The following is a 25,157-nucleotide window of genomic DNA, read 5'->3' as shown; positions in this document are numbered from 1 at the left end:
AATGTATTTTTTGTCTTTCATTATCCAGTGTGTTTACTTGTAGATTTATAGGAGCTCAGTGTATTAATGCACTCTTTTATAGACTGGTAATATTATATCTTCTCGGACTATTTAATTACAAACTAATGTTTTATTCACATTTTTAAAGTTTTGTTTTTGACATTTGAACTTCAATTTGTTTGAATTTTATGTCATGTATATTTTTGGTAATGCTCCTATTTACTTACTTATCCTATTTAGAAATCCAGCTGACAAATTTCATTTTCCTATTATCTCTAATACTGGTACATGTTGAGTTTTCATATATAAGTAAGTATATTTGGAGCTCTATCTTATTTATGTCTTTCTAGACCAATAGCATTCTTTGTTTAACTTAAGGAAATTTTGGTGTTATATTTGTCTGTGTATCCTTTGCACTCCACTTCCAAGTATTTTAATACAGTTTAATAACATTTTATATGTAGTTTGGGTTTTCCTACTGTGTTATTAGTTGATAGGAGAAACATATTAAAAATAAATTTGAGGGGCTGGGGATATAGCCTAGTGGCAAGAGTGCCTGCCTCGGATACACGAGGCCCTAGGTTCGATTCCCCAGCACCACATATACAGAAAACGGCCAGAAGCGGCGCTGTGGCTCAAGTGGCAGAGTGCTAGCCTTGAGCGGGAAGAAGCCAGGGACAGTGCTCAGGCCCTGAGTCCAAGGCCCAGGACTGGCCAAAATAAAATAAAATAAAATAAAATAAAAATAAATAAATAAATTTGAAAAGATAAGTACTTTTTATTACAATACACGAAATGTTTTGTGAAGTGTTGTAAAAAATAAAAATCTTTAAAATTAAGTTCAAAATTGACTAAGCTATATATTTGCTTTATATACTTACAACTTGTTAAACCATAGAGATGAGATGCATAATTATTTATGATTTGAGACAGTTTAGACTCAAAGATAAAAGTAAACTGAATGTGTTTATATGAATATTATATAGAACATACAAGATAATTATGAAAATTCACAATTTTAAAGTCCACTACAGATAGGAAGATAGATCCAAAACTCACATGTAAGCCATGATGAATGAAGCCTGTAATCCTATGTTCTTGGGAGGTGGAGATTGAGGAATCACACTTTGAGGCAGCCAAGGCATTTAAGTTTCTCCTATCTCAACCAATGGCTGGGCACAGTGTTTCACACCTGTTATCCCAGTGATGGAGGAAGCATGTGCCTGTCACTACCAGAGACCCAGGAATACACAAGCAGGAAGATTGCAACCTAAGCTGACCTCAGCAAACTCAAGACATTACCTCTAAAATAATCAACCCAAAAAGTGAGCTAGAGACATGGCTAAAGTGGCAGAGTACCTGCCTTGCAAGGGCAAGTCACAGTTCCATACTTAGTTCCATCACATACAAATAGAAAGTATCATTCTCTGAGTAGCACTTGGACACTGATGTGCAGCTAGCTGCATAAGGGTGTTTGAATGCTCATGTTCTCTGGTCTGATATGTGGGGTTTTCTTTCAGACACATGTTCCTCCCTTCTGGCTCAATGAAGATCACTGAAACCCGTATTTCAGACAGTGGTCTGTATCTTTGTGTTGCCACGAACATTGCTGGAAATGTGACTCAATCTGTTAAATTAAGTGTCCATGGTGAGTATTAAATTGAGGGGTCAGGCTGGCTCTGCGGACTTGCCACAGGGAAGCGCACATCCCTGTTTATTGAGTAGCCTCCATGTTGTAGATACAATGATTGTGACAAAGTCTTCTAAAATGTGTAATTTATGATTTTTTATTTAATCTGAAAAGTTTATATACAATTTATAAATAACATCACTCTTTTTTCCTTTTACAAGTCTCCTCCTTAAATTTTTGGATCCAAGTTTTTCCTCAGTATCCATAGCCACATGGTATTATTGTTAGCATAGGCATCAGAAAACAAATTTTCTTGGACTAATTTAGTTTTTAAAGCACTCTGGAGCTGAACAAAAGCAACAAAAACAGCTCTGTAAGGTTGTTTGATTAATTTACAACTCTCTAGTTATTGTATTTTATTTCTTCCATTTATCACACCCCTTTCTAATCATCCATCCATTCATTCATTGAGTACATACATGTAGATGTCAGCTATCCAATATCAAAAAATACCTTCTCAGACAGACTTGACCTGGTTTTACTTTCAGATGGATCACTATAATAGTGTTTTATTGATCTCAGGGTTTGACATAAGATCCCATTTCTGTCATTCACCAGTTTTGGGAATTAAACATACCACTTAACCTTTCCTATCTTTAGTTTTCACTTTTGTTGAACCTTATAGTCCTAGTACCACAGTCACCGTCAGGTATGAGATGATTGTGAGTGTCAAAGTTTAGAAACTATCTAGTAAATATTAAGTTAATGGAAAAGGACAGAGAGTAAGGCTTTTAAAGATGTTCATTACACCAATTCTCATCTGGTTATTGTGCCTCATTTTGCCTGTACATGTTCAATATAGGTATGTGGAAATTAAGAATCTTTTCAAGGGTCTTGACAAACTACCTATTTAAATTGTTAAAGGAGATAGAAAAGGAAAAATTGACAGAAACATTGCATGATTTTTCTTCTTATAAAGCAAGATGCTTTATAAAAGCTCTTTTTACTGTGTAAATCTTCCACAAAAAGAACAAAATGAGAGTACAGGGAGAGAAATGCTTTAAAAAAATTCTATGTTATACAAATTATATGAAGTGTCTTTTTACAGGGCTTTAAATGTTATTGATAAATTTAAGGAAATGTAGCCATTTTAGATACTCAAATTTGGAACTAGGAGCTTTATATGTATTCTACATTTTTTGCAGTGTATTGGTGTCTTGTCTTAGAGTTCATTTTGCCTGAATTATTAAGAAAACAGGCCTCAGGAAGTGTAGTCTAAATAGCACAGCTAGTAAATGACACACTTGGGAGGTTGCTCCACTTGTTTATGCCACTTCTTGGTAAAGCGTTTTCATACAGAATGAGGAAAACAAAGTAACTTTTGAAAGTTGAATGCTTAATACTCAATTCTTGATTCCAGTTCCTCCAAAGATAGAACGTGGTCCTAAATATATAAAAATCCAAGTTGGCCAAAGAGTGGATTTGCCATGTAATGCTCATGGGTCGCCGCCTCCTGTGATCACCTGGCTTAAAGGTGGGAGGACAGTGCTTGCAGATGGAGAGCAGCATCTCATCAATCCAGATGGAGCTTTAAGCATTGTCCATGCCACGCTCTCAGACACAGGCGCATATACATGTGAAGCTACCAACATAGCAGGCCAAGATGAGGCAGAGATAATGCTACATGTCCAAGGTGATTTTATGACATAAGAAAAAAAAAGTGATTGATGATGCCTCAGCGGCAGAATTTAAATGCTCTAAGGATCATCTGTGGTAATACATTTCCTTTTGTAATAGAGCCACCTACAGTGGAAGATCTAGAATCTCCTTTTGATACTCCATTCCAAGAAAGACTGGCGAATGAACGAATCGCATTTCCCTGTCCTGCAAAAGGTAAGTAATATTTGGATGTAGATGCCTAGATTCAATGTTCTGTTATTCTGTAATTGATTATTGCAACCCAAAACATTATCTATATAAATTCCATTTGTCAATCCTAGTTCTAGGATCTGAGCACAATAAAATTTCTCCCTTCTTTTAAGCAGCTGTTCTTGGTTTTCAGGTGTGGGACTGGGGCTTGAACCCAGAGCTTTACATTTGCCCCTTGAGCCATGCCTCCAGTCACTTTTCCCATTGATTACCCCAGTCCTGGAACTTGAAGTCAGGGCCTGAGCACTGGCCCTGGCTTCTTTGTGCTCAAGGCTAGCACTACTATTACTTGAGCCATAGCACCACTTCCATTTCTTTTTTTTTTTAATTTATTTAGCTTTATTTTCCATAAAAGTGACTACAACTTTTTGATTGGTCTGCTATATGCTGATTTAGAATAAATAACCCCCACAGTTTTCTACCCTGACTATCATCTCCCAAACAAACAAACAGACACAAAGAATTCTTCCATTTCTTTTTTCTGTTTTACGTGGTGCTGAGGAATCGAACCCAAGGCTTCATGCATGCTGGGCAAGCACTCTACTGCTAAGCCACACTCCCAGCCCTAGAATCTCACTTTATGCCGTGGCTGCCCTGTTCTGTGCTCCTATTTCCTAGACTTTTCTTCCGGCCCCACTGGGGAGCACGCATGCAACAATGCATCCCGCCACTATGCTTCCCTGGTGGCCAAGTATATACCACCTTGTCCAGTCTTTGATTGAGACAGGATCTTGAAGAATATTTTTACCTGGGCTGGCCTAGAACTATAATCTGCCTGATATCTGCAACCCATGTAGGTAGGATTCCAGACTTGAGCTGCCATGCCCAGCTTAAACATCAACTCTCTGAATAAGTGTTTTTCCCTCCAAGGCATTTTGTTTCTTTCACTTGAGAGCTCTTAAATGTACCCAATGTAATATGGATTTCATGTTCTTCCTGTTACTTCTTATTTCATTCTGTTTGACAAGAGTTGGTTTTTTAAAAATGTTACAGAGTTATTAAAAATATTCCAGCTTTATCTCAATTAGAGTTATCAATTAGGATTAGGATTTGTTATGGTTATGTTTTACACACACACACACACACACACACACATATATCATATTCTACTGTACTCTCAACTATTTATTCTGAGACTAGGTTGAAACTTGACTCTTGGGGATGTTTTCCATGCCCACATTTCTGGGCTTTCTATTCTGCCATTTTCCTGTCATGAAATCGTTATTATCTCTCTTCAAGTGGACATGGAAGAGGTACTCTCTCTGTGTCATCCTTCCTTAGCATGCAAAATATAAGATGAAGGAATGTTTTTCTTCAGAAATGCATTCATCATCCACAGTAAATCAAGCTGGATTTGTAGCAGTTTGGCAAAGTCCAGTCGGTGTTCTGCATGTAACCCTGGAGGGCTACAGGTGGCAGGCACCTCGCTTCCTCTGCATGTTGTTTAGTAATTGTTGCTGCTGACAGCAATAATCCAATACTCTCCTGGTGATCCTACCTTCTGTAGCAGGTATATGCATCTCTCCACAGTACTTAACTATAGTGATTACTTCCTGTAAGTATTAAAAGGAACCTAACTTTACAGGCTGGGGATATAGCCTAGTGGCAAGAGTGCCTGCCTCGGATACACGAGGCCCTAGGTTCGATTCCCCAGCACCACATATACAGAAAACGGCCAGAAGCGGCGCTGTGGCTCAAGTGGCAGAGTGCTAGCCTTGAGCGGGAAGAAGCCAGGGACAGTGCTCAGGCCCTGAGTCCAAGGCCCAGGACTGGCCAAAGAAAAGAAAAAAAGGAACCTAACTTTAGAGAATTTTTCAGACATCTACAAAATTATGAATTACTATTCTTTGTTGTTTTTTCCAGTCCTGGGGCTTGAACTCAGGGTCTAAGCACTGTCCATTGGCTTTTTTTTGCTCAAGGCTAGCACTTTACCACTTGAGCCACAGCCCCATATCTGGCCTTTTCTGTTTATATGATACTGAGGAATTGAAGCCAGGGCTTGAAATGTTACAGGGTTCGAGGGAGGAGATTTCACGTCCCTCCAAGAAAGAGTCCACCACTCAGAGACAGTCTCAAGCAAAAAGGTGGATTTATTGGGAAAGCAAAAAGCAAACTGACTGGCCAGGGCGACAGCACAGACTCAGAAGCTGAAACTACAACAGTGAAAAGCGGTTTGAGTGGCCAGGGACACAGTGCTGTCTTGGGCGCTAACACTGTGATAATTAACAGTCCTTGAGCTGGGTTTATAAATGTAAAAGCGTAGCACAGATGTAGGGGGTTGACACAGGGAGTAGAACAAACAACAAACAAGCAAGCCATTTATAGAAGCAGAATGTTGGGGTCAAGTTGACCTAATAATCAAGATGGAGTCAGCTGCAATCCCTACAACAAATGCATGCTAGGCAAGCACTCTATTATGAAGCCACATTCCCAGCCCTGAGTTACTGTTCTTAAAACCTGTGACAACCTTGGAGGGGGTAACAGGTTTGACAAGAAATGTACTCACTACATTATGTATGTAACTGTAATCCCTCTGTAATCACCTTTACAGTAAGATAAATTAAAACATTTTGATATAAAAAACAAGCCCTGTGAAAATTAGGCTGGCATGAATCCAGGAAGGTGCTGAAGGCACTAAGTACCCTTGGGTCTGCCTCCTTGGAGCATTGTTGTCCTTGTTTCTACCTGAGGCTTCACTCGCAACCTGATTTCCTTATCTTGCTTTCCCTTTTCCATGTAAAAAAAAAAAAATCACAGGGCTGGGAATATGGCCTAGTGGCAAGAGTACTTGCACCGTATACATGAAGCCCTGGGTTCGATTCCCCAGCACCACATATATAGAAAATGGCCAGAAGTGGCCCTGTGGCTCAAGTGACAGAGTGCTAACCTTGAGCAAAAAAAAGCCAGGGACAGTGCTCAGGCCCCGAGTCCAAGGCCCAGGACTGGCAAAAAAAAAAAAAAAAAAAAAAAAAAAGACAGTCTGGGTACTGGTGGCTCACACTTGTGTAATTCTAGCTACTCAAGAGGCTGAGATCTGAGGATTGCAGTTTGAAAGCAGCCCAGGTAAGAAAGTCATGAGACTCTTATCTCCAATAAACTACTCAGAAAATGCCAGAAGTGGCACTGTGACTCAAGTGGTAGAGTGCTAGTCTTGAGCTGAAGAGCTCATGGATAGATCCCATGCCCAGAGTTCAAGCCCCAGGAGTGGCATGAAAGAAAGGAAGGAAGGAAGGAGGGAGGGAGGGACTGGAACAAAAGAAAGGAAGGAAGGGGGGAGGGAGAGAGGGAAAGAGGGAAGGAAGGAAGGAAGGAAGGAAGGAAGGAAGGAAGGAAGGAAGGAAGGGAGGAAGGGAGGAAGGAAAAAGAAAAAGAAAGATGAAAAATCAAAACTGTTTTTTCGTAGTTCCCCATCTTCATTTGGAATGTAATTATTAAGTTCAAAGTATTGAGATAACTTATTCCTCTCTTGTGTATGGGTGCATATGTGTGCAGGTAGTAAGGTTGGAACCCCAGGCCTCCTCCAGACCTCATACTCTTGCTTAGCTGTTCCATTGGAGTCTGTACCTCTACCACTTGAGCCATAACTCCACTTCTGGCTTTTTACTGGTTAATTGGAAATAAGGTTATCTTCTATTTGTGTCTCTGAGCTAACGTTAAAGCATGGTCCTGAGTCATTAGGGTTACAAATGTGAGCCATCAGTGCTAGAGACTTTATGTGTCTTTTACAGGGAATTCCATTTTGATTATAGTCATTCTGACATTTGTAAGTGAAGTTAATGCTACTTGCTTTGGTTGATTCATTTGCATGTATCACTCAATAGATATTAGTTAAGTCTTAAGTCTATAAAATATTTAGTCTGCTATCTAATTTAATGAAAAAGTCTAAAGTCTATAAGCAGAATGAGTGCGATGAAAGGAAATTATTATGTCTTTTTTTCCTTAAGAACATGGACAGGATAAACTTCTATCCCTTTTACATCCCTTTCCTCATTCCTGAGCACATTTAAATGGATCCCATAAATATGACTTACATAATCAAAATTGATCAGATGTTACCCCAACTTGACTGTAGCTTCAATGAGACATTCAATATGTTTGCGCCATTATTTTGTTGTTTTACTCTATATTATATGTCCATCCTTTAATATATTGTATTGTAGTCTAAGATGCATAATACTATTTCATGAAATAAAATTGGCTTTATGTGTGGTTTTTATTTTACCATTAATAATTAAGCAAAATTTTAAAGTGCTTAGAGTAGTTCTTGGCACATTAGCTGGCAAATAAATACCTCTTTAGCATAGAATTATTGTTTGTCTATTTCTGCCTTTGTTTTCAGCTTTGTTGTATACTTCATTATAGACTTGTCATCTTTACCTATGAACACATCAATCATATAAATCCTCTCCCTGCATCCCTCCCTCCTGTCCTTCCTTCCTTTTGTGCTTGCATGGTGCTTAAACTCAGGATTTCAAGCTCTCACTCAACTTTTTTTTTGCTTCTGGCTTGCTGCTCTCCCACTTTCTGCCTCCAGTTCTGCCTTCTTGCTGGTCAACTGAAGATAAGCATCTCTCAGATTTGTCTGCCTGAGCTGGCCTTGAATCAGAATCCTCAGATCTCAGTCTTCTGAACAGCTAGGAATAAAGGTCTGAACCATCTTTACCTAGTTTCACTTCTTTTTCAAGAATTAAGCTGTTGTCTTTTATTTGAAAGATATCTTCAGAATGTAAACATTGTAGTGGAAGTTTTTTCATGTGTACTGTAACAAGATTGTTTAAACAGTGAATTGTGAAACATGATTTCTGTATATCCTTTATGCAAACTGGTTGATTAGACAATCTTTGTGACAGTACCATGTTTTTACTGACTTTTTTTAACTCCCCAATTCTCCCTACATCAATTTGATTAAACAGTTTTTCTTCCAACCGATCATTGTGAACACAACATGATAATCCTTTGCTTATTAACTGAATGCATTGGCAAAAGCCAAAAGGACTATAATCTCATATTTCCATGTCAGAATAAATACTTTAAAAATAGCATAGTATCTAAGGGTTCAAATTATGGTCAAGAAAAAGCATCTGTCACTGATAAAACTTGTTATTTAATTATGGTTTCTAATTTTGTTGTTTAAAAAGGCATTGATTTCTTATTTAGGTACTCCTACACCAGCTATCAAATGGTTACGCAATGGTAGAGAGTTGACAGGCAGAGAGCCTGGTATATCTGTCTTGGAAAATGGCACACTATTGGTCATTGCTTCTGTTACCCCACATGACAATGGAGAATACATCTGTGTGGCAATGAATGAAGCTGGAACCACAGAAAGAAAATACAACCTCAAAGTCCATGGTAAGGATGCAGAAGAATCCTAAAATCAGACAAATGCGTATGTGGCAGCTTTTAATTTTGTAAATATTTGCATAATTTCTCAGTGTATTATTTAATGTTATTATGAATATATACTAGTAATAAAAAAGACTGGTGGTCTTATTGTATTTTTTAATTGCATTTGAAGTTTCATGCTTTTATATCCATTGAAACTTGATTGGTAGAGAAAGACAAAATAGTAAAATTATCCTTACCCTTAGTGGATCCATTTGATTATCTCCAGTTAGAGACAAGGAAAATACTTGGCTTTGTGCATACATATGAATGTACATGTGTGTGTGAGAGAGAGAGACAGAGACAAAGAGACATCTAAGTTATTTTAGATATATAAATGTATTTTCAAATATATAAAGAAACATGAGTATGTAATATTTTACTCTCTTTTAACTTATGAAAAGTACATATGTAATAGAGCATACCTAGACTATATCAGTAAGCAGTCTATCTCAGGAATGATCAAGATCCTCGATGTATCTATCCATAGCATCCGTCTGTTAAAGTCAGCATGATTTAGTGAACTTTCTTCTGCTAATGATGAGGATTAAGGCTGACACCAGCTGTTGCTGTAATAAGGAACACTTTGACATGAAATCTTGTACATGTGCCATTTTCCACATATGAAAGTGTATGCACATTTGAAAAATTGTTTAATGTTTGCTTTCTCTTATCAGTAATGAGTCCCATGTGACTTAAATGAAGATCCTACCTAGTGGCTTGTCTTCTGAACACTATGTGAAATCAATCCTTACTACAAATTCAAAACACTGCAATAAGGAAGTAAAGCATTCCACACAGGATTTTTTTTTGTAAATAGATATATTTGTTAAGATTTTCCAATGTATAATAAGGTGTATTCCTAAATTCAACTAACTTTTCTAGCCCTGTCATGTCTCTGAAATGACTTCAAAATGAAGCTGACAAATAACATTTATTATTAACCTAGTTATGATTCTTCTCTTTTGCAGTTCCCCCGGTAATTAAAGACAAAGATCATATGACAAATGTGTCAGTGTTGCTAAACCAGCTGGCCAGTCTCTTTTGTGAAGTGGAAGGTACCCCATCACCCATCATTACATGGTATAAAGATGACATCCAGGTAAATAAATTCATCCAGGTACAGGTATCTCCTTAACTCTGCACCTGGAATGGGTAGTCTAGATGTGGATTTCTTTGTAATAATAATAATATAAGCATGTTAATTATGAATTTTTTTATTAAGATTGGAAATAACACCAATCATTTTGGTCCTTTAAGGTAATCGAAAGCAACACTATTCAGATTGTGAACAATGGAAAGACACTAAAACTCTTCAAAGCCACTGCAGAGGATGCAGGAAGATATTCCTGCAAGGCAACTAACATTGCAGGCACTTCTCAGAAGTCCTTTAGTATTGATGTGCTTGGTAAGGAAAATATTCTTTTAAAAAACATACAATCCAGAGTCCTTTCTGACATGAAATAGAATTGACAATGATCAAGGAGACTGAGAGAGAGAGAAAAAAATAAATGGATAGAAAAAATACCATTTGTTTCATTCTATTATCATGCTTTCTTTACTTTTTGACTGACTAGCACCATAAGGTGCAGGATGTGTTAGTATTTTTAATTCAGAGCTACCTTAGGGTCATATATCTCAAATTATCACATACCAAGAAATGGTACCATGATGTATCGGAGAGTGAAATATTACTCTTGTAAATGTTTCCAGGTAGATGAGAAGGAAATGCTGCTATTGGAAGTACCCCCCCTTCCCTACTCCCCACCAGATTCAGTCATCTATATGAGTAGTTGGATTATGTGCAACTCATGTTGTAGACATGTTCAGTTGGAAGACTTCACTGCAACCAAACAAGGCCATGTTCTCTGTATTTTAATTATTGTGTATAAGTAAGTACTGATTAAGGAAAGAGAAGTCTGAAAGTAGGGAGAAATTTTTGACAGTAACCTCTATAATATGTGATATAAAATATTTTCATGGTGGATCATAGAGTTCAATTTTTAGAATTTTACTGAAATTATATTTGACATTTAAAAGTTCATTTTGTGATTAGATGACTTCCCCCTTTTCAGTATTTTAAGTTACTAATGGAATTGAGGTCTAGAATGTATTACATTAAAGTTAGCATCATAAAAATAAGTAATCATGTATGAAATGGTATTCTCTTCAGTCTCCTCAAAGAAGGAGGTACTTTTCAATGTTCATTTGTTTGTTTGTTTACCAAATTACCATTGTTAAATTTATTTAAGTGTAGGCTATTTAAAGAGATTAAGTAATTTCTTGTCACTAATCTCATCGGTATTATTTTTCCACTTGACACTTTTTCATTTCCATAACTTTGAATTCCATCTGTATAGTGATGACTCTCGAATTTCCATTTTATATCTGACTTCTTGTCTGACCTTTAGGACTAGATACCAAGTATTCTCCTTGGTATCTTTTAAAATATTACTTTAGAAAATGCTGTTGTGGCTCAAGTGATAGAGCACTAGCCTTGAGCTGAAGAGCTCAGGGACAGTGCCCAATCCCAGAGTTCAAGCCCCACAACTGACAAAAAAATGTGTAAAATATTACTTTTTATTTTTGTTTAAACAGTCTTCTATGTAGCCCAACATGGTCTGAAACTCACTATCTTTAATCTCCTCACTTAGCCTTCTAAGCACTAGGATTATAGATGTGTACTACCACACCTAGATCTTGACTTGAATAGTTCAGTTGTATATCATCCAATACCTTTTGGTAAAGCAAACAAAAAGATCCCAGTGAGTATGTGTTCTGATAGGTTTTAGAGACTCCCCTGAGTGTCCTAGGCCATCATCCATCCACTTGCTTCTTCAGGATCCTGTGTCTCATTCTTTCTACTACTATATCCCCAATTGCTGAAACCTTATCTGTAGTCTTCACACCTACTTAGTCCCATTGTGGAAGTATGTCATCATTGACAAGCTAAATCCACACTGTAAATAGCCTCCTACTGACTCTTTGCCACCTTAATCTGTTTTTCATTTAGTAGATGTGTGGACATAAAATGCCAACTGGTTCTCCTCACACACTCCCAATCCAAACATTTTTTTTAAAACCAGTTTTATAGCATATAGTCCTTTAAAAGAGACATATAACATGGAAAAATATGAAATTGTAAGACTGGTTGAAAATGTCATTCATTTTCTAAAACATTGTTGGTGTGGCTATCACTACTAAGTTCTAAGCTCTTTAAAACAAACAAACAGAAAGCCCTGATTCTGGAACTTGAACTCAAGGCCTGGATGCTGTCCCTGAGATATTTTTGCTCAAAATAAGAGTCTATGACTTGACCTACACCTTCATTTCTGACTTTCTGGTTGTTCATAGGAGAGAAGAGTCTCATGGCCTTTCCAAACTGGATTGGCTTGAACCATGATCTTCAGATCTGATTTCTAAGTACCTAAGATTATAGGCATGAGCTGCCAAGCTAAAATCAAAGCCCTATTTTGCTTGCAAGTTTAGTATGCCTCTGACTCTATTATTGTTCCTGGTAATAATTTTTCTACTAGCAAGTCTCCAAGGAATATATTTCTTTTCTTAAATTCAACACTTGAATATACCGATGTAATGTGCAAAGGGATTATTGTGTGATTCTGTGTTTTAACATTGAGATTTTCTTTAAATACTATAGAAATCATTGACTATCTGCTTTTTCTCCCTAGCTTTTTGTGTTCAGTCATAAATTTTCATAATGAATGTCTCTGTTCAAGTTTCACCCACCATATTAGGTACCAGCCTCCCAAATGAAGTTTCCGTTGTCCTTACCCACAACACCACCCTTGAATGCCTGGTCAAAGGCACTCCCTTTCCTGTTATCCACTGGTTCAAGGATGGGAAGTGAGTATCTTTTCTGTGTTTATTTCCAGGGCCTAATTGCTTGGAAACAGATGTGCACATGTGTGGGGAGTTCCTCCCACTCAATTACTTTAATCCTCATGTCCATTTGATAATTAAATAAAAATCAGTATTACTCAAAAACAGTCTTGAATTCTTTTAATAGATTTCATTTTTAGGAATAGTAAAGCCCTTTCTAAATGTTGGGAAATTATTTTAGAAACAGAAGAACTAAAACTTACTGTATATATAAATACTCTGCCCCAAGACTAACAGCAACAAAAGTCAAAATTCAAGCACAGAGAACTATGATTTTGCATGGGACTGGGTTATTGTAAAAGAAAATGTGCTTGTGGCTGTAAGCTGAAGATCAGTAGTTAAACTAGGTCTGTATCTGGACATAAAGGAACCACAATAGAGCAATCTCATGTTTCCCCGGACTGCAAATCTCAAGGGATTTACCTACATGGAAATGACTTCAATAATCTATCTTGGTTTGAAGGTTTTTCTGAAACATTAATGAATTTAAAGGATGATTCTTAGGGTACCACTGATTCTCATAACCATGATATCTCAAATATTAAAATAAAACATTTGATAATGCTGCGATAAAGAGAATTGTGGTTTAGGACAGTCTGGGCAAAAAGTCTCTGAGGCCTCTTCTCACCCAGTAGCTGGACATCTCCATTAATCAGCAAAATGTTGGGCTGGAATCATGAATAAAGTGGTAGAATACCTGCTGTGGGCAAACTCTAGTACCAGAAAAAAGAGAGAAAAAGAAAAAAAGAAAGGGAAGGAGGGAAGAAGTTTGGGAAAGACAGAAGAAGGAAGGAAGAAAGGAAAGAAGGAAGAGAGGGAGGGAATGAAGGAAGGAAGGAAGGGAGGGAGGGAAGGAAGGAAGGAAGGAAGGAAGGAAGGAAGGAAGGAAGGAAGGAAGGAAGGAAGGAAGGAAAGAAGAAAAGAAAGGGGAAGGAAAAAGAATGACAGAATCAAGGCTCCTGGATTATATTACTATGTAATGTTTGAGTGTTAAAATGGGAAAACTTTGTCTCACAGTGATCATGATGTAACATTTTCAGTAAATGTTTTGAATTTCATTCTTTTGAGTAGGAGTAGTAATTACTTGGAAATTTCTTATTAAATTTCATTCATACTTTAACCATATACTACTTAACAGTTTTTGAGGCAATATAATAAGAGAGGAAATATGGGGAAATTAAAGTGGATCTATGGAATTTGTTTTCCTAGGCCTTTATTTGTAGGAGATCCTAACATTGAGCTTGTAGAAAAAGGACAAATTTTACATCTGAAGAACACGCGAAGAAGTGACAAGGGCCGCTACCAGTGTATTGTGTCCAATGCAGCTGGCAAGCAAGCCAAGGATATGAAATTGACTGTCTATAGTAAGTATGATCTCTCCATGCTTTTGTTGTGATCATCTCTCTGTATAAGTTGATTACTACCTCTCAGTTTTACACAAAGACTTATTTCTCTCCTATTGAATACTTTTCAAAGCCACTGGCTTCAGGAGAAAGAACCAACCTTCGTGTGATTTAGACTAAAATATAACATCCAGTTCTAACATATTTTATCATTGAATATGGGCATAGTCAAGTAATGCATTGATTTTTATGATCTTACTTGTATGTGATCAACTACTTCCTAGTTGGTTAGTATATACATAAATCAAATATCTGTATCATTAGAAATCTAGGATAGAAAACTTTGAAAAATGTACAGATGTTTGCGAACAATTCAGTTGTCCTACATTTCTTCCTTTTTGTCCTTTGTCCTAACTATGTGGGGAGACAAACATGTGCACGTGTACATACACACACAGACACACAGTGCCTGTACTGGCCTCAGGTTTTCACACCACTGTACTTACAGCTAGTGCTTTACCACTTGAAACACAGCTCCAATTTGGGTTGTTTTTTTAAAAAAAAAAAAACTGGTTAATTGGAGATAAGAGTCTCTCTATTTTGTCAGTCTGGACTGACTTCACACCAAGATTTTTCAGATCTCAGCCTCCTCAGTAGGTAGGCCACTAGAACCCAGGTAGGCAAGCAAGCTGGCAGGCAGGCAGGCAGACAGACAGACAGAGATAGAGATACATAGTTACTTTTTTATTTTTATCTTCAAATAGTTCTACAGGAAGGTACAATTTAACATGACCATTCATGTGTGCAGTGAACAGATTCACTGCTCCATCCTTTTCTCCTCCCTATCTTCCTTTTTGCTCATCTGTTAATCAAGTTTTCCTCATGTGGCAATATTTTCAATTTTATATATTGGTGCTTTTCTTTTTTGTTGTATTCCACCAGAAATAATATAGTCTTCATTTTCACTAAAATATTTAATATTCTCTGAACAAGGTGTCATTCAAAGTTATTTTTTCATGAATGGAACCTTCCATGGACAAGTGAACATTAGCAGACATTAAACAACTCAATAGAGGAATAACCGAACTCTGTGGACCAGAGCTGATTGTCCAGGTTCTATTCACTGCATTATCTTCTTCATTTTTATTGTGTGTGACACACAAAGAAAATTTCAAACCTTCAGAATGTTACCTTTGTGTAGGATCTTGCCATCCAGTGCAGTCACTTAGCTATGCTCTGTTATGTTGAGCTCACTCATTTTCTTTACAGCATTTACCACTGTCTGATATTTGCTTATCTTTATAATGAAGCTCCACTTCATAAGAACATGTTCTTATGAACATGTTTCCTACTTTATTGTCGAGTGCACAGCAACTTTCTTTTTGCTAAACCAATGAGTAGCCTAGTACTCAGCAGTCCAATATGGCAGCCACTGGCCAAATGTGGGTGATAGGTGGCTAATTCAAATTGTGGTGTAAGTATAAAATACAAATAACATGTAATCACATGTAATTAAACTGAAATGTGAAACAAAGGAACTTCCAATGTCTGTGGTTATTTGGTATAAAGACAGTCAACTGGTTATATCCAGCTCATAAATGTAATACCAAGCACATAGTATGATTAAAAAAAAGTCTAGCTATTAGTAATTTCATGTTGATCACACCCTGAAATTATTGTGACTGAAATATATTGCCCTTTCATGCAGGTACTAGAAAAATTAAAATTGTTTTTGTGGTTTACATTTTGTTTTCTTAGACAGTTCTGATTGAGTAATTAAGAAATCTAGGCATCTGGGAGGAACAGACTTGTGTTCAAATCCATCTTATGCCACTAAGTAACTTCGGATGAATTAATTGATTCTGAGCTTCAGGTTTTTCAATATTAAATGGAGATAATTGTAGTATCTATGTAATAATGCTACTGCAAGGGTAAAATGTTAGATGTATGGATTGATTGTGTTAGAATAATCCATATCATGTGCATTTATAATTATCTGTTGGACAATCACATTGTCTTAAAGTCTAAAATTCACATAGACTCTAGTTTGATTTCTGTATAACTTAATTGCATTCGTAATCTCTCTTTTTAAATGTCAGTATCTTTATATAAGTTGAGTATCCATGTTCAATCAAAGTTTTATTTAATGCAGTCTTTTGAATCATTTATTCCTGTAAGTGGAAGTAAGCAGAAGAAATTAGTTATGAAAACATGCTATCTATAAAAAGGTAATATTACCAAAAGATTAACTATAGCAATCCCAAGCTAAAAAAATGTTAGTTACCACTGGACCCCAGCTAGAGACAATCATTCAAAATAGAAGTATTATACTTCCCTACTCCCCTGAGTAGTCTTCTCTACCCTTCTGGATTGTTGCCGGGGTTTGTTTTGAATATGTTTTGGTGATTTGCTAAGAATCTTATTTCTATTGGACTTGGGTTCTTTCATTGAAGATCCCCTATTCATTCTGGATGATGGCCCCAGGCACCCAGAAAAGAAAGCTTCTGAAATTTTATGAGATGAAAAGCATTGTAATACTCTGAATTTCTGGCTTCATAATTAAGGAAAGAATGCCATTTCCTCTGTGACAAGCCCTCAGTGTCTTCTTATGCTTCCATCACTTCATTTGTAAAAATGCTTTCATTCCAAAAATGGGAAAAATTGAAACAAATGCCCTTCTTTGTTGTGATTACAGATTTTAGATTGGGAATATGTTTCACACTAGGGTAGACTTGTTCCTTCTGCTTACTTGCACAGTGACATGAGATGAGGCCAGTGGACCAGTGCATATACAAATAAAAAAACACATTGTATTGGAATAAGGTAAAAAATAGAGATAGTGTAAGATGGTGAACAGATGGTATGGAAAAGGAAAAGAGAAATGGATAGGAAATAAGAACATGGGTTGAGGGGAATTGCTCAAGCACCAATCTAATAAACATACCAAATTCAAATCCTAGTTCTACTAAAAAAGAAAACTCAAAGAATTCTAAGCATAAGAGAAATGCTCTATAAGATATTCTCTTCTAAAATGTAAACATTCATCAACATTATATTTAGATTCTCAAACTGAGACACATGCCATTTGATTTCTTGAAAACTGGTGCAAGAATAGCATAATGCTCTTATGCTCTTAATAACCGCACTGAATACATTTGTCAGCCTGAGCAACTTAGGTGCTTGCAATGAACACAGTGCTTGGGTGGTATGAGAGGCCAGGCAGATTAGACCAGAAGGTCAACTGTGAAAGATGCACATGTGGCCCACTGTACATGAGTACAATTAAATGAATGCGTTTGTGACAGTTCAAATAAGATGCAGTAAAAACAAAAGAATATCCAACTGTTACCAGTAGATGGTTCTGAAAACTCTTAGACTTGGACCTTTTGTATTTCATGGAGAGAGGGCATGCAGTTGGACATCTGACATTTCTGTTCCCTTGCCTGATCCCAACCATATTATGGATATTTATTGTGAGGTTGTATCTTATTTTGCTTTGTTTGTTAAACATCACTTTCTTAGTTACTCTAACATAATCTGTTAGACTTCATTGAGTAACTACTGTTTTTACTGAAACTCCAAATTGGTGGGAGGGCAAGGGAATTTAATCTAGCTTGTTTTGACCAGACAGAAAATTGGCTATCTATAGATAAATCACAGACTTCCTGTCTAATTTGTATTTACTTTAAACTCACTAGCATTAAAAAAGTTGATGCAGACCATAAACCTAGATTTCCTTTTTGTTCTGAAATCTTTTACAGTTCCACCTAGTATTAAAGGAGGGAATGTTACGACTGAAATATCAACATTGATCAACAGTGTAATTAAACTGGAATGTGAAACAAGGGGACTTCCGGTGCCTGTGATTACTTGGTATAAGGATGGTCAACTGGTTATATCCAACTCCCAAGCACTCTATCTCGATAAAGGACAGTTTCTACATATTCCTCAAGCAAAGGTCTCAGATTCAGCAACATACACATGTCATGTAACCAATGTTGCTGGAACTGCAGAAAAATCATTCCATGTTGACATACATGGTAAGGAAAAATAGGTGCTCCAACTGAATACCTTTCTCCTGATGCTTTCTGATATGCAATTTGTCCATAATAAAGTGTGGGTGGGTTTTCTTCAAGATGCATGGATGAGAATTGGAACATTTTGTTATGATCTAGAAAAACAGTATTTTTTTCAAGCTAAGGTTACTAACAAGTGGTTCAGTTATTCAACTAAACTATGCCCATGGGAACTAGAAGCATCTTGATCATTCGATTCTTACATTGAAGGTAAAAGAGTTGTTGGGAATGATATTATTTTCCACCATGCCTCCTTTAAGTTTGTTATCCTTAAGTAGTTGTAAAACGGTATTTCAATTCAACATGTCAGTTTGTGAGGAAAATGAATATTGATCAAGGTCATCCTTGTTACCATTCTATGTGCCTTTCAACCCTTCCTATCCCCCCAATATTCCTGATGCCATTACCATTTTCTCTTATATACATTGAATATTCTGACTACATTCACTCATCCTACTTCCCTCTTATCCGCCCTCCTTCCCCTTGACTTTACCTTGCCCAATGACAATGCATGTTTCAGCTTCCCGGTATTAATTTCATTAAAATGTAAGCTGTTCAAAGGAGGAACACCATAGGTATCTTCCCATACATACACCATCCTTTAGTTAAAACGTTTGCATATATGTATGCATATGACCCTGTGTATGTTTACATATATATTTATAATTTAGATTTCACTTCCACATATGAACACAAACATACACCCTTTGTCTCTCTGGGCCTGACTTATTTCACTTAGCATAATTTTTTCCAGGTCCATCTATTTCCCTACAAATGACATAACATCAGTGATACCATTTTTCCTGATGGATGAGTAAATTTCCATTGCGTGTGTATGTGTAGTGTGACTCACACACGTATAAATACATACATGTATGCATGTATGCATATGTGTATATACACACATGCACGCACACTCACACACACACACACACACACACATATATATACATATACGTGTTTGTCCACTGAAGAGCATCTGGGCTGTTTCCATAACTTATCTGTCTTTTCATAGTACAAAGTATTCCAGAATAGTTTCAAATCAGTAGAACCAAGAAATTTTTTCTCAGTAGCTTAAGAGAAGATGGACACATGAACAGTTAGTTTCTAAGATCAAACTATAGGAGAAGAAAATCTCCCAATTTCTTCATTAGTATATATTTTATAACTGCCTAAAGAATTATCTGAAATACCACCTTTGTTTTTTGGCCTAGTTCCTCCAATGATCGAAGGTGATTTGACCACACCTTTAAATAAGCAAGTTGTTCTCACTCAGCCCTTGACCTTGGAGTGCAAAGCAACTGGCAACCCTCCTCCAGTTCTCACTTGGTTAAAAGATGGTGTACCAGTGAAAGCCAGTGACAAGATCCGCATCGAAGGTGGTGGGAAGAAACTTGAAATCCTGAGTGCCTTAGAAGTCGATCGGGGGCAATACATATGTGTGGCTACCAGTGTGGCAGGAGAAAAGGAAATCAAATATGAAGTTGATGTCTTAGGTAATTCAAGGTGTCATTGCCTGGATTCTCAGAATCACAGCAAAACTAATTAGTGTATTGAATACTAATTTTTTGTTCATGTAATATAAAACTGTCTAAGATAAAAATATAATTTCCATTTCCTATCTGGATTGCACATTTCTTACATGTCTTGATTCATGATCTAAATTTTACATGGATCTTCCACTGACTTTGTGTGTATACACATTTGTGCACGTGCATGTGCGCATGTGCGCACAAACGTACACACACACACACACACACACACACAGTCCTGAGTCCTGGGGCTTGAACTCAGGATTTGGGTGCTGTCTCTGACCACTTTTTTTTTTCTCAAGGCTAGCACTCTACCACTTGAGCCACAGCTCCACCTCTGGCTTTTTGTGGTTAACTGAGAAGAGTATTACAGAATTTCCTGGCCTGGCTGGCTTCAAATGGCAATTCTCAGGTCTTACCCTCTTGCGTAGCTAGGAGGCTCAGAGGTGTGAGCTGCCAGAGCTCAACTCTTCTACTAATTTTGATGATTGTATTTGTAAGTGCAAAGTTCCCATTCTTTAATCATGATAGCATCTAATTGCAGTGAGCCATAAGCAGTCATCATGAGCATTATGTTTAGAAATACTCTCTGGACCTTGAAATATTACTTTGCAACCTTGAGTCTCTATGTCTTTATACACTGAGAGATTTTTTTTAATACACAGACTAATCTGGGAAGAGGAAGGGTTCCCCTGTCTTGTTCCTATAAAAATAAGCAATATAAAATATGAATTGACTATAGTCACATAGCATCAGTAACATCATAGGGATAACTAGAGAAAAATCACAGTACATCTTAAGTAAATATATGCAACTACCCTGGCGAGTGCTTATTATAAAATGTATTTCTAATACATGTCAAATTTTCGCCACATACCTAAAAACTAGGGTACTTATCAAGTTTCTAATTTGTTGCTCATCATTGTTATATGTAACAATGTGTGTTTCTTCTTTTCACGGTTCATTCCTGTGTTCTGCAGTGCCACCGGCTGTAGAAGGAGGAGATGAAATGTCCTACTTCATTGTAATGGTTAATAACCTACTGGAGCTGGATTGTCACGTGACTGGCTCACCTCCACCAACTATCATGTAAGGCTTTTTTGGTATGTTTTCTAAAAACTTCTCCTGTTTTGATAGGCATTTTGATATCATCAAAACTCTTGAAAGACTTTTACATTTAAATTGAAAGTACTAAACCATATTCCTTTTTTAAAAGATGTATCCCCTGTTATCACTGTTTTTTATTTTGATACCCTATGTATTATATATACATTTATCTGAATTAGGGAAGGGGAATAACAAAATGGTGAGACAAAAGACAAAGCGCAAACCAATGCAACAGTGATACAAGACAACATGACGGAAATGAACTTTACAACATGAGATAAGAATCTTATGCATTTTCCTGCCCTGGCTGGCTTTGAGTCATGAACCTCAGATCTCAGCCTCCTGAGTAGCTAAGATTACAAACAAACACGAGGCACCGACATACAATTAAAAATTATATTTTGCATTGAGAGACAAGCTATCTAGCAGTACTATTAGCTCTTCCTGAAGTGATGAAATGCTTAATAAATTAAAAATTAAAAAGAATAGAAATGTTAGAGGGACAGAAAATAGCAATATGCATATTTGCTTACCATTTGCACTGTATACATAAATGGGATGGGATATGGGAAGAAATAATTGGTCAACTAAGAATGAGATATATTCACACATGATTAAAAACTAAATGATAGCTGGGCACCGGTGGCTGACACCTGTAATCATATCTACTTGAAAGGCTGAGATTGGAAGAATCTTAGTTTCAGGCCAGCCTGCACATACACGCATGACTCCTTCTTAATCCATAGCTGGACATGGTAATACCTGCCCGTCATCCTAGCTTCATGGGAGTTTAAGAAAAGAGCACTGATGTTCCAGGCCAACTTAAGAATAAAAGTTCATAGAGACTCTATATCAATAGAAATGAGCTTGGCATGGTTGGACACGTCATCCCAGCTATCCTGGGAATTTAATAAAAAGGAAGACTGTGGTCCAGGCAATGCCTCAAAATTTACCAGTGCAAAAAAGAGCTAGAAGCGTGGCTCAGCAATAGAGTGCCTGTCTAGGAAACACAAGATACTCGTATCAAACTCTAGTATCACCAAGAGAAATAAAGTGAAACAAAATTATAACTCAAAAAATATCAAATATAAAGTTAGGTGATTTCATTGTAATATTCACAGATTTTTTTTAGATTGTACATATTTTGCTAGTTAGTATTATTTAAGTACTGAAGTAAGTAATGTTTAGGATCATTTACCCCCTTTCTATAGCCTAAAATTATTAGAAAAATAAAACAGCAATATGCTACTCTACATGTTAGGCCATATTTCCTTCTTCTTTTCATCATTCATAATTTATTTTATAGATTGAATAATAGGAAAATGAGAGAAATATAAAACAGAACAAAAATTATATGTATACATATCTCTAGGAAAGCATTTATAACATATGCCTTGAGTTCCTTTTTTTTTTTCTGTAGGTGGCTGAAAGATGGTCATCTAATTGATGAGAGAGATGGGTTCAAGATTTTACTAAATGGACGCAAGCTGGTTATTACTCAGGCTCAGGTGTCAGACACAGGCCTGTATCAGTGCGTGGCATCCAATATGGCTGGTAACCACAGGAAAGAATTTGAAGTGACTGTTCATGGTATGTGTCAGAAGGGACAGGAGCCACATTGTCACTTCATTTCAGTGTCATTTCATTATCTACTTCAGATTGTAGCCCAGTCATCTGGATAAATATTGACTTGCTGAAAGTAGTGTGAAAAGTGTGAATTTTCATTATGAAGGCAAAATTGAGGTCCCCTTAGACATTCAGCCAAGAAGTGTCAGGCGGATAAATTTTGGCAGAAGTTACATATGAGGAAGTGTATTCCACGTAGAGTGCTGTGGTCTGAAGAGTGAGACTAAGTAAGATAGAAGAGGCAGGCAGCAATTTCCAATTTAATGAGTTTTGTCAGCATTTAAGGAATGAATTTGAACATAGAACTTTGCAGAAGCCTAGACTGAGGGTGTAATTATAAAATCCAAGGAACATAAACGCATTCACAGAACTGGCACATTTTGGGTACAACGATTAATCTGACGACAGGAACAAAGTCTCTGCCAGGGTATTATGTGTCTCGCTTCCCAGCAAAACTTGAGAAGGAAAGGAATGGACCCAGGGATTGAAGAGACATTTGGAAGCCACCAGAAGTCTGTGATTCTCAATTTAATTCTTTTTTTCTGTCTCTGCAGACTTGTTTTCTTGGTGGTTTGGTGTTTTTTTTTTTTTTTGGGGGGGGGGGTTGTGGGATTTTTTTATGCCCCATATCCCATGATGGAATATGAATAATCTTTTTTCTCAGTCTCAATTCCAACTTCTTGAGAGAGAGTCTGGAAGGCCGTGCTTAAATCAAGATACCATTTCAGGTTCAGGCAGCTTTGCTGGGGGCAGAGTCATGTGGCATAATGTACATTTTGCCTATTCCTTGGACAATTAGAAATCTGTAGTTAAGAAGAAGTGATATTCAAAATTTTGAAAAGTTCTTAAGTTTGTGATGAAATTCCTTCACTATGTTTTGAAGTAAGGCTTATTTTTCTTTAGGCCTTTTTTACATTCTCAATTTATTCATACATAATTTAATCCAGTTAATCCCTTTGATCATGCCTTTTTTTCCTCTTACTCTCTCTAGTTCCTCCAACAATCAAGTTCTCGGGACTTTCTGAAATAGCTGTGGTAAAATACAAGCCTGTTACCTTGCAGTGCATAGCCAATGGCATTCCAAACCCATCCATTACATGGTTAAAAGATGGCCAGCCTGTGAATATTGCCCAAGGAAATCTCAAGGTACGTGCAAATATTACTAAGAACAAATTAAGAAGCTGCGAGGATTTTCCTAGAACTATCACATCATTCTTTATTTAAAGATTTTATTATTAAGTAGTTGTACAAAGATGTTACAGTTTTATCAATAAGGTTATGAGTACAATGCTTCTTGGCAAATGTTACCCCTTCCATTGTTCATTTCTCCCTCCACCCCCTCATCCTACTCTCATGTTAGGTAATTCCGTTTTTACATAACATGTGTTGAATATAATGACTGCATTTGCTTCCCTTCTTTCTGTGTGTCCTCCCTTTGCATTACCCCCAAAACATGTTTCCACAATTCTGTCTTAATTGTAAGTTTTCCTACTAGACAGATTTTATAGACATTCTATAAAAATACTATTTCATTTAGTTATTCCATATGATCTGAAAGGGCAAATACTTTTACACTGATAGGGATCTATGTATAATAGCTGTTTTTTATCATTTAGATTTAATGCTGTTTTACCTATTAAAAATATGTCACACGGGTGAATAATATTCAGAAGCCATAATCCTTTATGCCCAATGTGTTCACCGTAGACTAAAATTATGGTTGTGTGTGTGTGTGTGTGTGTGTGTGTGTGTGTGTGTGTGTGTGTGTGCGTATGTGTGTGTATACTTAAGTGAAATGCATCCTGAAAATCCTTTTGGAAATACTAGTGTGTATGTGAGCTTGAAAAGAGCAAAGACACCATAAGTCTTTGTGGCTAGGTTTACTTCTATATCCTGAAAGCATGGTCCCTGGCAAATCACTGTGCCTTAGTACATATATCAATAGGTACACATAGAACAAATTTCACATCTAGATAATTTAAATGTTGCATTTAAAATCAGAATGAGTTAATTGCTACTTGAACTAACTTAACTGGTGAATGAGGCCTTGAATTTTACTTGTAACAAATTTTTCTTGTGTTCTTTTCAATGGAAGTAATGACAGATTCCTATTCCATATTCATTGGTATTCATCTTATATTAAACCTTTGTACTAGAGAAATATTCAGTGTATAGGTTTCAGACATAGGGCAGAGACACTTTTTCATGTTCGTGATTCCAAAGGAGAAATATAAGCTACAGTAACTGATTTAAAGAAAGGATATAGAGAGATTAGAAGGCATTACCAAAGTCTTTAAGATAAGAAAAAGTTCTGTGGAAATCTTCAAAAAGAGTTCAGAAGAATATGCAAGAGTTGAATGCATGAGTTAGAAGAAAAGAACCAAGTGTTGTAGAGGTGATGGTCACTGGCAAACAGATTTCATAGAGAGCATGCTTCTTGAAGACCAGAAAGCAAGCCAGTGGTCTTAGGAGCCATAGTAATGGAGAGGTGGCTTCAGAGTATACTTTGAGCTGGAAGGAATCACTTACCTCAGGCCAATGATTTGATTGTTACTATCAGGGAATGGGAAGCCATTGAAGAGTCTTAAAATAGTTGTAGCACTATCAGTTTTCCACTTTGCATATACAT

At 36.7% G+C, this 25,157-nt stretch overlaps 1 protein-coding gene across 6 annotated transcripts in view; it reads left to right on the top strand.

Moving 5' to 3' along the window:
* The window catches only part of Hmcn1 (hemicentin 1), a 429,493-nt gene that overhangs the window by 242,285 nt on the left and 162,051 nt on the right, over positions 1-25,157 (top strand). For all 6 annotated transcript variants that reach the window (XR_007212651.1, XM_048358109.1, XM_048358110.1 and 3 more), the window contains 13 exons: positions 1,521-1,648; positions 3,051-3,323; positions 3,428-3,523; positions 8,717-8,911; positions 9,916-10,046; positions 10,205-10,352; positions 12,682-12,808; positions 14,054-14,208; positions 17,949-18,227; positions 19,478-19,759; positions 20,776-20,884; positions 22,323-22,492; positions 23,520-23,674. Coding sequence is in view for 5 of the 6 variants with exons in the window: in XM_048358109.1 (XP_048214066.1) it covers positions 1,521-1,648; positions 3,051-3,323; positions 3,428-3,523; positions 8,717-8,911; positions 9,916-10,046; positions 10,205-10,352; positions 12,682-12,808; positions 14,054-14,208; positions 17,949-18,227; positions 19,478-19,759; positions 20,776-20,884; positions 22,323-22,492; positions 23,520-23,674 (2,248 nt within the window). In the remaining variant the exon portion in view is untranslated. The remainder of the gene's footprint in view (positions 1-1,520; positions 1,649-3,050; positions 3,324-3,427; positions 3,524-8,716; positions 8,912-9,915; positions 10,047-10,204; positions 10,353-12,681; positions 12,809-14,053; positions 14,209-17,948; positions 18,228-19,477; positions 19,760-20,775; positions 20,885-22,322; positions 22,493-23,519; positions 23,675-25,157) is intronic.

The sequence above is a fragment of the Perognathus longimembris genome, chromosome 11 (assembly GCF_023159225.1).
Source record: "Perognathus longimembris pacificus isolate PPM17 chromosome 11, ASM2315922v1, whole genome shotgun sequence".
Classification (NCBI taxonomy): Eukaryota; Metazoa; Chordata; class Mammalia; order Rodentia; family Heteromyidae; genus Perognathus; species Perognathus longimembris.
The sequence above is the reverse complement of the archived record's forward strand: the minus strand, read 5'-3'. Positions and strand labels throughout refer to the sequence as shown.